Genomic DNA, 17,844 nt, shown 5'->3' on the forward strand with positions numbered 1-17,844 from the left:
GTTTCTTATTGGGGACATAAGCCCTTTTTGTTCTGGGGGGCCAGATAAAGATATCCTTTGCTAACAAGCGACATCTCAGATTTGAAGGGTGTATATAAAAGCAGCGTAAAGTTTTCATATGTAGAAACAGCTAAAAGAGCAGAATAGGTAAGCAAGCAATCTGAGAAATGCTTAGTTGTATTTTTAGAAAATGAATTGGACTCCCTGGAAAGATTACACAGAGAAGTATAATGATGAAAAGCACAGGCTCTACAGTGTGATTGCTGAGATTTGAATTTCACCTCAGTCATGCACTGCGTGGCACAACTCTCTGCCTCTGTTTCCTTACATGTAAAATGAGCATAATGATACTCCTAACCAGATAGGGTTGTCTAAGGACGAAAGAAGATAGCACATGTCTATCCGTTCTAACGAAACAGAGCATTAAAATTTATTATGTAGGATGTGGTAAGTGCTTAAATAAATGCCAGCTACTATTAGGTACTTCAGAGAACATGAGGGGATAAGAGAGCAAGGCTTCAGCTTACCCACCACTGTCTCAGCCACAAAACAGTCCCCTTTTCCTGATAACTCACATTTGGCTTCTGAGGTAAGATTTTGTTTGTTTCACAAAGTTGGAAAACCAGTAATGAAATACTTATGAAAGAAAAAGACACTAAGATATATGACAAATGATAAAAGCGGGTTGCAAAACACTATATTATAAAGTGATCCTATTTTTTTCTGTCTATATCATCTCAAAGGATATTACTAGAATGTGATTATTGCTGGATGATAGAATTAAAGAAAAATTTTATTCTGTCACATTTTGCTAACCTGTATTTTACAATGTAATTTACAATAAGAATTTAAATAACTATATTTCTCTTAGGAACTTAAAGTTTTTAATTTTAATTTTGCTTAATTTTTTAAACTTAAAATTTTTCTGAAGTTGGCATTCTTAAATGGCAAAACAGAAACAAAAAATGCAATGCAAAGATTTCAGATGTGGCATTAAATAAAAATTTCCTTAAATAAATTACTCTGTTTCATCCTAGATTTTAGATGTAAATGGCAATGTTCTACCACCTGGAAAAGAAGGAGATATTGGCATTCGAGTTCAACCTAACAGACCAGTTGGCCTTTTTACCCATTATATAGTAAGAGACTTATTACTAAATAGCATCTCATTTCCTATTTATTTCTCAGAAGTGCCTGGTAACTATCCCTATTTGCCACAAAATACAACTAGGATAGCTATTTGGCCTTTTCTTGAGAGATTCGTTGTCCTGAACAGTAATCCCTCAGACTGGGAACTGAAGAAACACCCAAATGCTTATGAAAGAAGGGCATGCTAGTCCCCCCAGGCAAGATCACTGCTCCAAGCCCATGAAAGTAAAAGGAAGGGGGCCCTAGAAAGAAGACTGCCCTCTTAACATCATTAATCCACTCCACTGTAAATCAACCCCCAATAATTTTCCTGAAATCTGATTAGTGGTCTCCCTTCATGGAAAGAGTGAGAGAAACAAAGAATGGGGCAGTGGACTTAAGTAAAACCAAACTCCTCACTGTTTGCAAACATACTTTCATCTCTAATTACAATATACAAATTAGAGAAAAGTTTACACCAATATAATCAAAGGCCCAGGTTCTGTCAGTAAATTTTACATAACGTAACAATACTCTTTTGCTTCCTGCCAGATTTACAGAATCAATTTTCTATTTTTGTGTAAGCCAAACCAAATACATAACAAACACACAATAAAACCCTGTTCTTTGACTTATTAGGTATTGGTACTTTAACTCTGTGTATTGACTTCTCTTTTTTCCTATGAGTGTTGAGATATTAACCAATTAGCAAAAGACTTATTTAGCCTACTCCTCTAAGTTCCTGCAATATTTATTTTGTGACCAATCTAAAAAACTTCCCAGCATGACTAGTCTTTGTAGTTAATAGTTTACCTTTCTGATATTGGGCTGGCTCAATGTTAGACTTCCATCTCTATTTCTCATGTTAGCTCCTCTTCATTCTAAGAATTCTTAAAAACACCAAAATTTTTTTTCTCCTTAAATATTTAAAAATCCAACTGGATCAAAGAATAACATTCAAAATAAAATTATTACTTGTTTTACAGGATAATCCTACAAAAACAGCTTCAACTCTACGAGGCAATTTCTACATCACTGGGGACAGGGGCTATATGGATGAGGATGGATATTTCTGGTTTGTTTCAAGAGCAGATGATATCATATTATCTTCTGGGTAATTTTCATCTGTGGATATGTCTGTGTTCTGCTTGTTAGTAGTTTGGAGTGAACTTTTTGCTCACCTTTATAAATTCCTGCCTTATGTTTTATTTCCCAGTTACCGAATTGGTCCGTTTGAGGTAGAAAGTGCCCTGATTGAACATCCTGCAGTTGCAGAGTCAGCTGTTGTCAGCAGTCCAGATCCCATCAGAGGAGAGGTAACTGATTCATCTCTACCTTAGTTTGTTGGCAGTCTAACACATACTTTTAAACAGTAGTTCATTGAAACAGAATTGCCTAAATGATTCATTCACTAATTATGTAACTTAGAGACTCATTATTAAATATGCTAGTCAGATAGAAATATGCTAATCAGAATGAACTGCTACAGAATGAGACTGAAAATATACACAATATAAAGAATTTTAATCCTTTCCATGGAGTATTGGGGCAAAGACAGTGTGAATGCCAACAACCCAGGTTCACACCAGAAGCGACCCCATGGGCTGTAGCCTACCAGGCTCCTCCATCCATGGAATTTTCCAGGCAAGAATACTGGAGTGGGTTGTTATTTCCTTCTCCAGGAGATCTTCCCTACCCAGGGATCGAACCCAGGTCTCCGGCATTGTAAACAGACGCTTTATCATCTGAGCCACCAGGGAAGTCAGAAGCTAATTAGGTAGGTTCAAGTTGTTACTCAGATCTGGAAATTAACATGGCCCCTAGTGTAGCTGAGGATAGGCTGGCATCAGATATCAGGACTAGGAACAAGGTCAGAGATAGGAACTAAGTAACCAGAAGCAAGTTGGGTCAGTCAGTAAGTAGAGGCTTCAGGAAATAATAAACAAGACAGAAGTCCTGAAAGCTTACTTCTGTTGGGGCTGATCACATGGTAGTCTGGATTTAAAGATTCCATGCCACTCTTCAGGTCCTTTTTGCCAGGCATGGTCAATAATATTCCACATTCCAGTAATGCAAGTAGGGAAAAGATTCAGTCATTATTGAAGTTTGTCCCTTTGCTCTGAATTCCATCAGTAGGTGGAATGAGTCTCTCCCCTAACATCAGTCATTTCCTCCTCTGTAAAAGGATTCTGTGAGGGGAATTACACTCCATATTTTGTAATAAATCTATAAGGGAAAAGAAATCTGAAAAAAGCAATATCTTATCTATATCTGAATCACTTTGCTGTACATCTGAAACTAATAAAACAGTTAATCAACTATACTTCAACAAAAAAATTACAAAAAGAGAAGGATACAAAGTTGTAATGTACAGCAGGGTTCCATTTTTAAGTATAAATGTCTTAGGAAAAATAGAAATAATTCACACCACTTTGCTGGTTTTCTCTGGAGAATAAAATTAAAAATGATTTTTAATTTCTTTAAAAAAAGTTTGTGAGGATTAAATAAGTTAACATAGGTATAGGACTTATAACAATACTCAGAACATATTAAGTCATTAAAAATATTTGGTATTAGTTGTAGAAGTATAAGATTTCTTTAACCTAAAATCTGTAAGTGGGCTTCAAAGTTTCTCTGAAATTCTGTGCAAAAGAAATTACTACAACTAATACCTAATATTTTTAATGACTTAGTATGTATGTTCCAGGTATTGTTATAAGCCCTATACCCGTGTTGATTTACTTAATCCTCATAAACTCCTTTCACAGAGAAGGAAATTGAGGCAGAGATGTGTCCTAACTTGCCTGAGATTACAGGCAAAATGTGACTCAAATCCAGGTTGTGTACTTCAGAGTTCATGCCCTTAACCATGTTAGATTGTTCTTTCTTAATTTATCATTTTCTGTCATGGTCTATAAAGAATTCTATAAAGATAAGTTAGATTTTATCCAAGGTGCATGAGTAATCAATATGCAAACCAGTAATTACAAACACTAGTTCTTAAAATAACTTGCCTCTGCACAATTCACTTATAGCAAGGATGAAATTTTTTAATTCATAAACATGTTGATAAGCAATAAAACAAGCATAAATACAAATAAATTTTATGAAATGTCAAATAATGAATAGAATAAAATGATATACATGCATAGACACACATACACAACTGCCTTGCATCAACAGTATGGAATAAAGAGTGGACAGTCTCAGTGAACTGTTTCTTTTAACAAGGATATGGCAAACCCAGTGAGAAGACTGTTTATTAGGACCATACTGAGGGTGGTGACCTAGACTAGATCAGGATGTGTTGTTTTATAAAAGACTGTGCTTAGTTCACTACCAAGTTTCCAAAAGAAAATTTTTTGAAGGGGATAACAGATGAGGCAAGAAGTCAAGACCAGAAATGATCAGAAACAGGTCAGAAAGTAGTTTAAGATGCAGTGAGATGAGACAGTTCAAGTATAGATCAAAATCAAAGTAGGGGTTCCAAAAGCTCTGTTGTATTAAGATCCCCTGGAGTAGGAAATGGCAACCTGCTCCAGTATTCTTGTCTGGAAAATTCCATGGACAGAGGAGCCTGGCAGGCTACAGTCCATGGAGTCAGAGTTGGAGATGACTGAGCAACTGAGCACACACGCACACATTAGATATAAAATCTAGGTGTGGGAGTCAACTGGCTGGCTTAAGAGCATAAAGCTGAGATCAGACCCTAATAAACATTTTGGCTCACCACATGAGGTATTTATTTAGATTCCCAAGTTAAGAGAAAGATACATTGAAACATAAAAATATACAACTCATCATTCAAATATTTATTTTAGGTAGTAAAGGCTTTTATTGTTCTGAATCCTGATTACAAGTCACATGATCAAGAACAACTAAAAAAGGAGATTCAGGAGCATGTAAAAAGAAATACAGCACCTTACAAATATCCCAGAAAGGTAGGTACTCTAATTAAGAACAGTGATTGCTTAGTATTCCGGAAATTTTCAGCTGTTTACTTTTTCCATTTTAATGAACATTCTCTTGAAATGTGCTATACCAAACACTTGAAACTGAACTAATGACATGGATAAGAAACAGAATCTTTGAGATTAAAATGAAACTCTTAACCTAATTTGTAGGGTCATTTGGCTTACTGGACTTATAGTAAATACTAAATATCAAAAAAATATCCTCAACAATATCCCTTCTCCCTTTTTTGGCTGTTACCAAAAAACCCCCCAATTGGTGTCCTGATTCTTTCACCTAGAGTTCATAATGGAACTGTTATATAATTGACTTTGTCTAAAGATGAAAACTTTTGGCCTAATTTTCTTCCCTTGGATATCTACAGGTAGAATTTATTCAAGAGCTGCCAAAGACTATTAGTGGGAAGATAAAAAGAAATGAACTGAGGAAGAAAGAATGGGAAACAACTTAAGTCTATTCCATTAATTATGATGGTCTCTATAAAATAAGACTCTGTAAAATCAAAGATTATGAAAAGGTGGTAAAAAAATGTGATAGTATGCTTATAAACTAATTGATTTAAAATATCCTGTGGTTATAATCTCATAGGCTGGATTCTGAAATAAAACATTCAATAAATTCCTCTGCATCAGTGTCAATGTTTTTATAATTGGTAATATAAAAAGAATACCACCAGTTGTTGAGGAATTTTTAAACACATAGTGTAGAAGCAATTTCTGAACTAAATCTCTGACATGTTGCATTTCAGATCTTAGTTGAGTAATTCTACCAATACACTGACTATAAATCAGAACAAATTTTTAAGGGTTGAAATAAAATGAAACAAGTTATAAAGTTTTTAGAAAAGTCTTAAATAATAGATTACCGTAATTCTCAAAGTACAAGTATCTACCTGAAAATAGTCTAGGGATTTTTTATTGGTCACACTGTTATTCAAACAATTTAAAAACAATTTAAAATTCATTTCAAGGTCTAAGTGTAAAAGGATATCATATATTGTACACCTGAAACTGATATAATATTGTATGACAATTATAATTCAATATAAAGAAATAGGATATCATGTATTAATATTGCTATTATATTTAATCTAATAAATACAGTTTACCAAGTATTTAATTTGTGGTTCTTCAAAAAAGTATGATAAGTTTGGTAACAGTTAATATATGAAATATAAATAAAATAGTATAAGACATTATCAGCATACTCATGTGTGGAAATTCAGGGGACAATCAGGATTCATACATGGAGAGAAGACAAATTAGATAACTGGTGTATGAAATTAGAAGGCTGTGATATTATTGTTTTCTATTTTCAGTGTGTGTGTGTGTGAATGTGCTGAATAGCCCCAGAGTAGCTTACAGAGCTCAGATATGCAAAGTCCTCACAACATGTAGCCCTATACATATTTTTTACTGCACTAAAAGTCATACTGAAGTAAAAACATAGTTTAGACATAAAAAAGGTCAATTTCTCATTGAAGGTCTGAGTCTCAGTGAATTTTTAGTAGAAAAATTTACATTTCTGTCACAAATAAGGTTTGTTTCTAGAGAACTAAAAGTGAGTCCTCCTGGGGAATGAGATAGAACTATACTGTTCGCTCTTTCCTTTTGAAGTGTTTGTTCCCACTTGAAGTAACCACAGCATTTTCTCTTTTCTTGGTACTTCCCAACAGGACAACAATAGAAGACTTTTCCATGGTTTGGTCCATTATTAGAAACAGTAAGTCTCTTAGATCTTCGGCCACACTTGCATAAAGGAGGTGTTATTTTTCCACTCTTCCAAGGCTCTTGCAGATTAACTGTAGAAGTTAAGACAGAAGGGAGAATCTTCCAGGAAGAAATTGCTCCTGGGGAGTCATTAGATGATGCAGGCTTTTCTTCATGAATAGTGAAAGTCTGTTTTTTTGCTGGTGGGAAAAGTGGAGGACTGGATGGATTCCTTTTACTATCATCTAAACAAAGAGGATGTTTCCCCAAAACTAAAGGATGAGACACATTGGAATTAACACTGTTGAGATTACTTGATTTACATTCAGGTAATTTAAAGCCAAAAGTATCTGAACCTGGATCTTTGGCTTCCTTTATATTATAAATAGTGGTATGGGGACTCTTATATACAATAGACTTAGAGGTAACAGATTTTTGAGGAGTTTCTTCTGTGCCTCCAAAGTTTTTATGACTTAACATTTCAGATTCTTCTAAAACCATTACTCTTTCTCCAGAATTAAGTGAAGTGTCTACATTTGAGTCACTAATGGGAGGTATACAATATATATTTTGCTCGGGCTGAGATGCTGGCAGTAAAGCTACATCCTCCCAATCAGCCAACATAGGTAAACAGTCAAGGGCAGAACTGACTTCCATATCAGAAACATCATTAAAAGATGAAATGGTAGTTGAAACAGGTACCAGTTCTGAATCAACTGTTGAAGTCTTAGAATTGATATTAAATGCAAGATGTTGGTTTATTTGCTTCTGCATAGGTGTATTCCAGCTGGAAGACTGCAGCTGCCCCAGAGAAGTCCAGGACTTAGTAGCATTAAAGAGAGAGAAACAGCTTCTGACATTGCAAAGACCTGCTTTTATGCTGTCCTTTTGTTGTAACTGATCCTTTATAGGAGAATTCACACCAACAGACTTCATTTGAATTTTCTTGTAAGATTTTATTGAATTTTTAGGCTCCCTACCATATATGCTGGGATCCTGAGTGTTATTGGTACAGGCTGATGTTTCTTTAACTTGATCCGTATTCAAATTTCTGGTGAAAATGTTAGGATTCCTCTTAGTGGAAACCTATGATTCCACAGACAAAACCAACAACTTTAGAAACTCTGCATTCATAATTTCTTTAGTATACATTATATGAGATGACAAAAAAGAAAAACGTCAGCACTGATTGATCTATAAATGACAGCATACATAACATCAACATTTCAGTTAGCCTATGATTACTTCTGGAGTTTGAAATAACAGAATAAAGAGGCAAGACACCACTAACCTTGTTCAAAGACCTTGTAATCTTCATTAAGCAACCATCCCTGATCATCTTCCAAGCAAGAAGGGCAGTATTCCGAGAATCATCCAACCCTGAGGAAACAGATATCAAAGACTGAATTTAGTGGTACCTATGTAAAGAAATACATACCACCTAAGCAGAAATTGGAACATACAGTTGGTTTTATGATCATCCACTAATTTTCATCATAAAAAATGGTCTTGTGGAAAGCTGTGGCAGCCTCACCAATGAAAGATTTCTCACATTTAGTCATCTGGTCCTGAACTTTTGTTTGTTGGGAGTTTTTTAATCAGTCTTGATTTCAGTACTTGGGATTGGTCTGTTCATAATTATTTTCTATTTCTTACTGGTACCTTTCTAGGAATTTGTTCATTTCTTCCAGGATGTCCATTTTATTGCCACAGAGTGACTGGTAGTAGTCTTTTGTGATCCTTTGTACTTGTGTGATGTCAGCTTTTCTTTTTTGATTTCTAATTTTGTTGATTTGAGTCCTCTCCCTTTTTTTTTCTGGATGAGTCAGGCTAAAGGTTTCTCAATTTTATCTTTTCAAAGAACCAGCTTTTAGGTTCACTGATCTTTGCTATCGTTTTCTTTGTTTCTATTTCATTTATTTCTGATCTTCATGATTTATTTCCTTCTATTAACTTTAGATTTTGTTTGTTCTTCTTTCTCTAGTAGCTTTAGGTGTAGGGATAGGTTGTTTGAGGCTTTCTTGTTTCTTGAAGTAAGACTGTATTGCTACAAACTTCCCTTAGAACTTCTTTGGCTCTAGCCCATACGTTTAAGATCACTGTGCTTTCTTTTTGTCTCTAGGTATCATTCTTCAACATCATACATAAAGATAAGCTCAAAATGAGTTAAAGACATAGATGTGAGACTGGGCACTATAAAATTCTTAGAGAAAAACACACAGCACTCTTTGACATAAATCACAGCAATATCTTTTTTTATCTGTTTCAGAGTAATGGAAATAAAAACAAAAGAAATAAATAGGATCTAATTAAATTCAAAAGCTTTTGCACAGCAAAGGAAACCATAAACAAAATGAAAAGACAATGCACAGAATGGTAGAAAATATTTGCAGATGATGTGACAGACAAGGTATCAGTCTCCAAAATTTACAAACAGTTCATGCAGCTAAATATCATCAAAATAAACAACCCAATCAAAAAATGGGCAGAAGACCTAAATAGACATTTCTCCAAAAACATACAGATGGCTGAGAAGCACATAAAAGATATTCAACATCACTAATTATCAGAGAAATGCACATTAAAACTAGAGATCCCTCACCTCACACCAGTCAGAATGGCTATCACAAAAAAATTCACAAACAGTAAATGCTGGAGAGGGTGTGAAGAGGAAACCCTCCTACATTGTTGGTGGGAATGTAAATTGATACAGCCACTATGGAAAACATATGTAAGTTCCTGAAGAAACTAAAAACAGAGCTACCATATGATCCTGAAATCCCACTCCTGGGCATGTATCTGGAGAAAAACATAGCCCAAAAGGATACATGCACCTCAATGCTCACTGCAGTGCTGTTTACAATAGCCAAGACATCGAAACAATCTAAGTGCCCATTGACAGAACAATGAATAAAGAAGTGGTACATATATACAACAGAATATTGTTTGTAGTAGTTATAGTCACTAAGTCATGTCTGACTCTTTTGTGGCCCAATGGGCTGTAGCTCACCAGGGATTCCCAGGCAAGAGTATTGCTGTGGGTTGTCATTTCCTTCTCCAGGGAATCTTCCTAACATAGGGATCAAACTCATATCTGCATTGCAGGCAGATTCTTTACCATTGAGGCATGAGGGAAGCCCAATGGAATATTACCCAGTCATTAAAAAGAATGAAATAATGCCTTTGCCACAACATGGATGGACTTTCAGATGGTCACAGTGACTGAAGTAAGTCAGACAGAGAAATATCCTGTATCACCTACATGTAGAATTTATCTATCTATATATACAAATGAACTTATTTACAAGAGTAACAGACTCAGAGACTTAGAGAAAGAATTTATGGTAACGGGGAGTGGTGGGGGGAGCCACAGTTAGGAGTTTGGGATTGACAGATACATTCTGCTACATTTAAAATGGATAACCAACACAGACCTACTGTATAGCACATGGAACACTGCTCAGTGTTATGTGGCAGCCTGGGTGGAAGGGGAGTTTGGGGAGAATGGATACATTTACACGTATGGCTGAGTCTCTTCACTATTCACCTGAAACTATCAGAACATAGTCTGTTAGTTGGCTATACTCCAATACAAAATAAAAGTTAAAAAAAAAAGAACAATAAAAATTAAAACAAAAATAAAATGGATGTGGACTTCCCTGGTAGTTCAGTGGCTAACACTCTGTAGGAGGCTGGGGTTCAATCCCTGGTTAGGGAACTACATTCTGCATGCTGGTAACTAAAGATTCTGCATGCTGCGACAAAGACCAAAGACCTCATGTGCCACAGCTAAGACCCAGTATAGCCAAATAAATTTAAAAAATTATTTTTTTAAAAAAGGATAATCAGCAAGGAACCACTGTACAGCACAGGGAACTCAGCTCAATATTATGTAACAACCTAAATGGGAAAAGGATTTGAAAAAGAATAGATACATGTATATGTATATAGCTGAATCACTTTGCTGTATACCTGAAACTAATAACACTGTTAATCAACTATACTCTAAAAGAAAAAGACCAAAAAATAAAACCACATGATTATCTCAATAGATGCAGAAAAAGATTTTGACAAAAATTCAACACCCATTTATGATAAAAGCTCTAAAGAAAGTGGGAATAGAGAGAATTTACCTTAAAATAATAAAGGCCATATAACACAAACCCACAGCTAACATCATTCTCTATGGGGAAAAGCTGAAAGCATTCCCTCTAAGATCAGGAACAAGGCAGGGATGTCCACTCTCACCATTTTTATTCAACATAGTTTTAGAAGTCCTAGCCATGGCAATCAGAAAAGAAAAAAACCAAATAAAAGGAATCCAAATTGGAAAAGAAGTAAAATTGATACTGGATGCTAATGACATGATACTAGTCATAGAAAATACTAAAGATGCTACCAGAAGACTACTAGAGTTATCAACGAATCTGGTAAAATTTCAAGATATAAAATCAACACACAGAAATCTTGCATTCTTATATACCAACAATGAAAGAGCATAAAGAGAAATTAAAGAAACAACTTCATTCACCATTGCATCAAAAAGAATAAAATACCTAGGAATAAACCTACTTCAGGAGACAAAAGGCCTATACTCAGAACACTCCACAATGTTATATGAAATGCAGCATATCTTATGATACTGATGAAAGAAATCAAAGATAACACAAAGAGATGGAAAGATATACTGTATTCTTGGACTGGAAGAACCAATATTGTGAAGTAACTATACTATCCAAAGCAATATACAAATTCAATGCAATTCCTACCAAATTATAAGTGGCATTTTTCACAGAATTAGAACAAAAAAACTTACAATTTGTAGGGAAACATGAAAGACCCAGAATCGCCAAAGCAATCTTGATTAAAAAAAACAAAAAAACATAGCTAGGGGAAGCAGGCTCCCTGACTTCAGACTATACTACAAAGCTATAGTAATCAAAATAGTATTATACTGGCACAAAAACAGATATATAAATCAAGGAAACAAGAAAACCCAGAGATAAATTCATATACCTATGGTCAATTAATCTATGATGGAGGACGCAAGAATATACAATGGAGAAAAAACAGTCTCTTCAATAAGTGATGCTGGGAAAACTGGACAGCTACATGTAAAAGAGCCAAATTAGAACACTCTCTAACAACATACACAAAAATAAACTCAAAATGGATCAAAGACCTAAACGTAAGCCCAGACACCATAAAACTCTTAGAGGGAAATGCAGGCAGAACATTTTCTGACATAAATCACAGCAGTATTTATTTTGATCTACCTGTTAGAGTAATGAAAATGAAAATAAAAATAAACAATTGGGACCCAATTAAATTTAAATGCTTTTGCATAGCAAAGAAAACAATAAAGAAAATGAAAAGACAACTCACAGAATCAGAGAAAATATGTGCAAATGAAGCAACAAGCAAGGGATTAATCTTCAAAATAAACAAACAAAATAATCAGCTCATGCAGCTCTATGCTAAAAAAAAAGCAAATCACCCAATTGAAAAATGGACAGAAGACCCAAACAAACATTTCTCCAAAGACATACAGATGGCCAAAAGCACATGAAAAGATGTTCAACATCACTAATTATCAGAGAATTGCAAATCAAAGCTACAGTGAGGTATCACCTCAGTCAGAATTGCCATCATCAAAAAGTCTACAATCAATAAATGCTGGAGAGGCTGTGGAGAAAAGGGAGCCCTCCTACATTGTCAGTAGGAATGTAAATTGGTACAACCACTACAGAACAGTATGCAGATTCTTTAAAAAACTAAAAATAGAACTACTATTATGATCCAGCATTCCCACTCCTGGGCATATATTCAGGGAAGACCATAATCTAAAGATCTATGCACCCCAATGTTCACTGCAGCACTGTTTATAATAGCCAAGACATGGAAGCAATTTAAATGTTCATCAGCAGAAGAATGGATATAGAAGATGTGGCACATATATACAATTGAACATTACTCATCCATAAAAAGGAATGAAATAATGCCAATTGCAGTCACATGGACTAACCTAAAGATTATCATACTACGTGAAGTATATCAGATAGAAAAAGATAAATGTGATATCACTTATGCGTGGAATCTGATTTTTAAAAAAGATATAAATGAATTTATTTATAAAACAAAAACAGACTTTCAGATATGAGTGGAAAAAGGGGTGAGGTATAAATCAGAAGTAGTGTGAACATACACACACTACCTTATATAAGACAGATAACCAACAAGGACCTACTGTATAGCTCAAGAAATTCTAATTAATATTCTATGATAACTCAAATGAGAAAAGAATCTAAAAAAGAATACATGTATATGTATGTACTGTACACCTGAAATGAACACAACATTGTCAATCAACTACACTTGAATAAAACTAAAATATATATAAAAAATATGACCAACATTCTGTAGGGACCATGTTTTATGCGTAATCTAATAGTCTTGTTCAGATTTTTCACTAGTCTATTATTTGGGCGTTTGTTTATAATCTCTACTTGATATGGCTAATTCTTTTCATTTTTTTTTTTTTAAGAAATTAGAAATCCACTAGGTAACAGTCTTATATAAAACCTTACAATAGTTTAAGGAAGTGGTAATTTGAAAATCTTGAAAACAATCTGAATGTACAGACTAGGGCTTTTTTCAGGCCGAGGATATTCTTTGTTAGTGACATCATTGAAAAATGAGATGCAAATGAAAGACTGTATAAAAATAAAATGACTTACATAATAAAATTAATCTCAAGACATACTAACCAAAATGTTCTCGTCCCAAGAATTGCATTCCCACTTCCTGCAGGGCACCACTGAGTCCTTTTGGTTTTCTTCTATAGAAAATCTAGTCAAATAAAAGACAATATATCTTAAAATATAATTACTATGTGAAAGGCTATACATTTAGCCATTTACTTTTCATGATTTTTATTCTATTATATTTGAAATGTGCTTATTTTTGTGTTGTTTTTATATACTTTAAGAAAAGTATTTATATGGATGCTTCAAAACAAAATATTTTGTTTGTAGAAACCCATACCCATGTGTGAAGTGAAAGTCGCTCAGTCGTGTCTGACTCTTTGTGACCCCATGGACTATACAGTCCTTGGAATTCTCCAAGCCAGAATACTGGAGTGGGTAGCCTTTCCCTTCTCCAGGGGATCCTCCCAACCCAGGGATCTAACCCAGGTCTCCTGCATTGCAGGTGGATCTTTACCAGCTGAACCACAAGAGAAGCCCAAGAATACTGGAGTGGCTAGCCTATCCCTTTTTCAGCAGATCTTTCTGATCCAGGAATCAAACCGGGGTCCCCTGCATTGCAGGTGGATTCTTCACCAATTGAGCTATCAGGGAAGCCTATGTGTAGGATAAAGTTTAATAACTTTTCAATAGAAGGAAAATGAACATGCCCCCTTACCTTGTAAGTTACTCTGAGATCAATCCAAGAATTAAGGAACACAGGTTTTAACAGTTGTTTTCTTTTACATTCATACTCCAGGCAAACCCCCAAGTCCCAGTCTGCATCAAGAATATTAGAACAAAGTCAATGATGCTAACGGTTTTTACTTGTGCCATTTATAAACAAAATGCTGAAAGTCGACATAAAACAGAATAATAGGACTTAGAATAATACATAACAACATACACTATACTATATTTTATATAGAGTATATATAACATATGGTATATATTATATACTATGCAACATATAATAGCAGAGTAAGATTTTGTTGCCCTAATATTTAACAATTATTCATAACTTACTATTAAGAAATTAGATCAGTAACTAAGTTGCAAAATGATTTCTTAAAAGCCCAGTAAAACAAACTGACATTTCAGAAAGAAGAGTAAGGTGTCACATTACAAGGCTTAGATGGAAAAGATCATCTGCATTCAACATTTTATAAAATATTAATGTAACTGAGAAACCAAACATCTTACAGGGACCCTGTTGGGCTGTAACCCAAAGCCATGCAAGCACTGTACTTGCCCAACCTCAAGACCAAAGAAAAGAGCCCAGAGTCAGTGACAGAGACATCAAGGGTTTAATGAACAGGGGGATTGTACATGTCTGAAGCAAGGTCTTGGAGCATACTGCATCATGTGAAGCAGATGGTGGGCAGGACATGGCAGCAGCCTTCGGCAAGGTGTTACCAGTTATAGCGGGAATTGACATCAGTTGGTTCATCAGGTACCAGGGAAAGCAGCTGAGGAGAAAGCCCTTCATGTCCCTTTGATAAGCTATCACAGTGGAGATAAAGATTCTTGTCTAAAGATCTAAAGATTAGAACAATCACTAGCTGGGGCTAGGGGCAAGTATGTATTAAGAGGGGAGGTCAGTCATATGAGTAGGGTGTAGGTCAAGCAGGGGTATACAGAGAACAAGAGAACAGCCATCTTGAGTGGCCTGACCATACAGACCCAAACACAATTATCAACGCTATGCTGTCAATGACAGAGCACTGTTAACAATGACTATTAATGGCAATGCTCTGTCAGGGCATATAAAAGATCTACTTTAAATGGCCCATTTTTTCCCTTGATGTCTACATTAGAAGTGTGAATGTATAAAAGCAAAGATTGCGATATGGATTCTTTTTATCAAAGTTGTAGAAATACCATGATAAAAAAATTTTCACTGGTCTTTGCCCAGATTCAGGAGAATAGAGAAATCTAGAAAGATTCTTAAAAGTTAGAGCTTAACTTTTAAAGGTGTTTAAAATTTTAAAAATATGAATAACATTACTTTTGTTGGTTAACATCATGCTAGACATTTAAGATTTCTTTCTGTGGCCCAGGAAGGTAACAAATATAATTCGTACTACAGATAAAGAATTACCTAGTGCCAATGCTACTCATTAATGATTGCTAAATATAAGTTATTTTTTTTACCTGACCAAGTAACAAACGCACATAATTTTACTTCAGCAGTGGAAATATCTGAAACTGTAGTAGCAAAAATAATTTTCTTCTGTTGCTGAATCTTCTGAATCCATTTACAGAACTGAGATAAACAAATCTTCAGAGGGACTCCTTCATCAACTTGAGCCTAAATAGAGTCATATAATCTGAATTCAATAACTGAATTCCATAATTATTGTGCAAATAATTAGACACTATGAGGAGGATATACAACAAGGAAGAAGAGGTTTTAACTGGCAGTTTATCTAGTGAAAAGATGTTTAAACACACAGGAGAGAGATAATACAACAATTAGAATTCTGCAAGATTAGAAAAATTACATTGACTAATCTAAAATCACACAGAAATACAATAAAGATATCTGATAGGCAGAAATTTGATATCACTTAATTTCCATAAAATATATTTGATATACATTTTCATAACACTATTCTTTCCAATTTTTTTTTGGCTGTACCATGGGGAAATCTTAATTTCTCAACCAGGGATCAACCCCACAACCTCTGCAGTGGGCGTGCAGAGTCATAATCATTGGACCACCGTAGAAGTCCAATTTTTTCTGATTTTTAAAGATTCCAATGGGCTTCTGGAGGGGACAGTATTTCTAACAGTGAATGAATCTAATTCCACATGGCATATAGCTTTTCTTTCTGAAAGTGATTTCTGAATTTCAATATTTACATCTTTCCTGCTTGTGTTTTGTTGTAATGGGAGGATGAGAAGTGGAAAAGAGAGGGCATACCTGCCTTATGCCTGTCAGTTCCATGCAAAATTCAGAAAGAATTGGATGTTCCTGAGGCTGAACGTAAGCATGGAACTCAGATTCAATCTCTCCAGTTGATGTGTTCAGTAATACCGCTGGAAATTCAACTATATGAAAGGATCATCAATTGACAGTTGAATACATAATTGTTAAACTAATGCTGTAATCACTTTAAATTAAGTATATACTGACATTACCTTCACATAGTATTATTAAACAATCATTGTTTTAGTGAAAGCACATTAAAATGACCAAAGCAGTGCAACGTAATGGTTATATAAAATTATGCCAAAGAATAAATCAAACTATTAAAGTTACAGGTATATCTATTTAAAACTCTTGAATGTATTTCCATAATTAGAAGACCATATGAAAGTTGAAACATAGTTCTTTTTGCAAAGGTATTTTTTTATCAGTTTCTATGTAGTTGAGATTTTGAATATAATACCAAAACAATTCTTTTATATGGTGACACACTTAGGTGTTAGGTTTGTGGGGCTTTTTTGTCAAGTCAGATTTCATAGTAAATTACCAATCCACAGATCATTTTGTTTTCTTATTTAGCATTGCATATGCTGTGTGCTATGGAAAAGGAAATGGCAACCCACTCCAGTGCTCTTGCCTGGAGAATCCCAGGGATGGCGGAGCCTGGTGGGCTGCCGTCTATGGGGTCGCACAGAGTTGGACATGGCTGAAACGACTTAGCAGCAGCAGCAGCATGCTGTGTGCTAAGTTGCTTCAGCCATGTCCAACGACTGTAGTCCACCAGGGTCCTCTGTCCATGGGATTTTCCAGGCAAGAATACTGGAGTGGGTTGCTGTGCCCTTCTCCAGGGGATCTTTGGCCATTGGCAGTAAAGTTCAGACTTACTTATTTCCTGACTCCGGTGGTGTTTCCCATCATTCCAACATGTGGACTCAAAATCAAGGACAATTAAGTAGTCAAACAACTGTTCTGCAAAAGATCAGAGTGTCCTTATGTATTACCAGTGTTAAAAGTGCAAGACTACAGAATGTAAAGAAATGAGGCACATTACTTACTAGATTTGCTTCTTCCTAGGTTTCCATTTGCTGGTGGAATTGACTTTCTCCTAATTAATCCAAGCTGCCTAAAAATGTAAAACAATCCAGGTATGTTCAACAAACTCATTCATATTCCTGTTTACATAAGTTAACAAACTGATGGTATAACTCTCATTATTAATGTACTAATGTATCGTGATTGAGAGGAAACTGAACTAGACTTTGAGGGCAAAAGACTTTGGTTCTTTGCATTCTTCTGACTTTAGTAGTCATTCTACCAAAGAATGTTCAAACTACTACACAAACTATTGCACTCATTTCAC

General features: G+C 35.0%; 2 protein-coding genes across 9 annotated transcripts in view; one reads left to right on the forward strand and one right to left on the reverse strand.

Moving 5' to 3' along the window:
- The window catches only part of ACSM3 (acyl-CoA synthetase medium chain family member 3), an 82,358-nt gene extending 76,632 nt beyond the window's left edge, over positions 1-5,726 (forward strand). For 2 of the 3 annotated variants that reach the window (XM_043914466.1, XM_043914465.1), the window contains exons 10-14: positions 1,038-1,139; positions 2,115-2,242; positions 2,345-2,444; positions 4,950-5,069; positions 5,465-5,726. In XM_043914466.1, the coding sequence (XP_043770401.1) occupies positions 1,038-1,139; positions 2,115-2,242; positions 2,345-2,444; positions 4,950-5,069; positions 5,465-5,551 (537 nt within the window). In that variant the 3' untranslated portion in view covers positions 5,552-5,726. The remainder of the gene's footprint in view (positions 1-1,037; positions 1,140-2,114; positions 2,243-2,344; positions 2,445-4,949; positions 5,070-5,464) is intronic. The other variant, XM_043914467.1, reaches the window with a different exon arrangement.
- The window catches only part of ERI2 (ERI1 exoribonuclease family member 2), a 51,039-nt gene that overhangs the window by 29,055 nt on the left and 4,140 nt on the right, over positions 1-17,844 (reverse strand). For 2 of the 6 annotated variants that reach the window (XM_043914464.1, XM_043914463.1), the window contains exons 2-8: positions 17,540-17,607; positions 17,370-17,453; positions 16,479-16,606; positions 15,707-15,863; positions 14,232-14,332; positions 13,577-13,658; positions 8,101-8,189 (exon numbers count right to left, since the gene is read on the reverse strand). In XM_043914464.1, the coding sequence (XP_043770399.1) occupies positions 8,101-8,189; positions 13,577-13,658; positions 14,232-14,332; positions 15,707-15,863; positions 16,479-16,606; positions 17,370-17,453; positions 17,540-17,607 (709 nt within the window). Of the gene's footprint in view, positions 1-5,950; positions 7,896-8,100; positions 8,190-13,576; positions 13,659-14,231; positions 14,333-15,706; positions 15,864-16,478; positions 16,607-17,369; positions 17,454-17,539; positions 17,608-17,844 lie in introns of those variants that run through there. The other 4 variants (XM_043914459.1, XM_043914458.1, XM_043914461.1 and 1 more) reach the window with 4 other exon arrangements.

Source organism: Cervus elaphus, chromosome 10 (assembly GCF_910594005.1).
Source record: "Cervus elaphus chromosome 10, mCerEla1.1, whole genome shotgun sequence".
Lineage (NCBI taxonomy): Eukaryota > Metazoa > Chordata > Mammalia > Artiodactyla > Cervidae > Cervus > Cervus elaphus.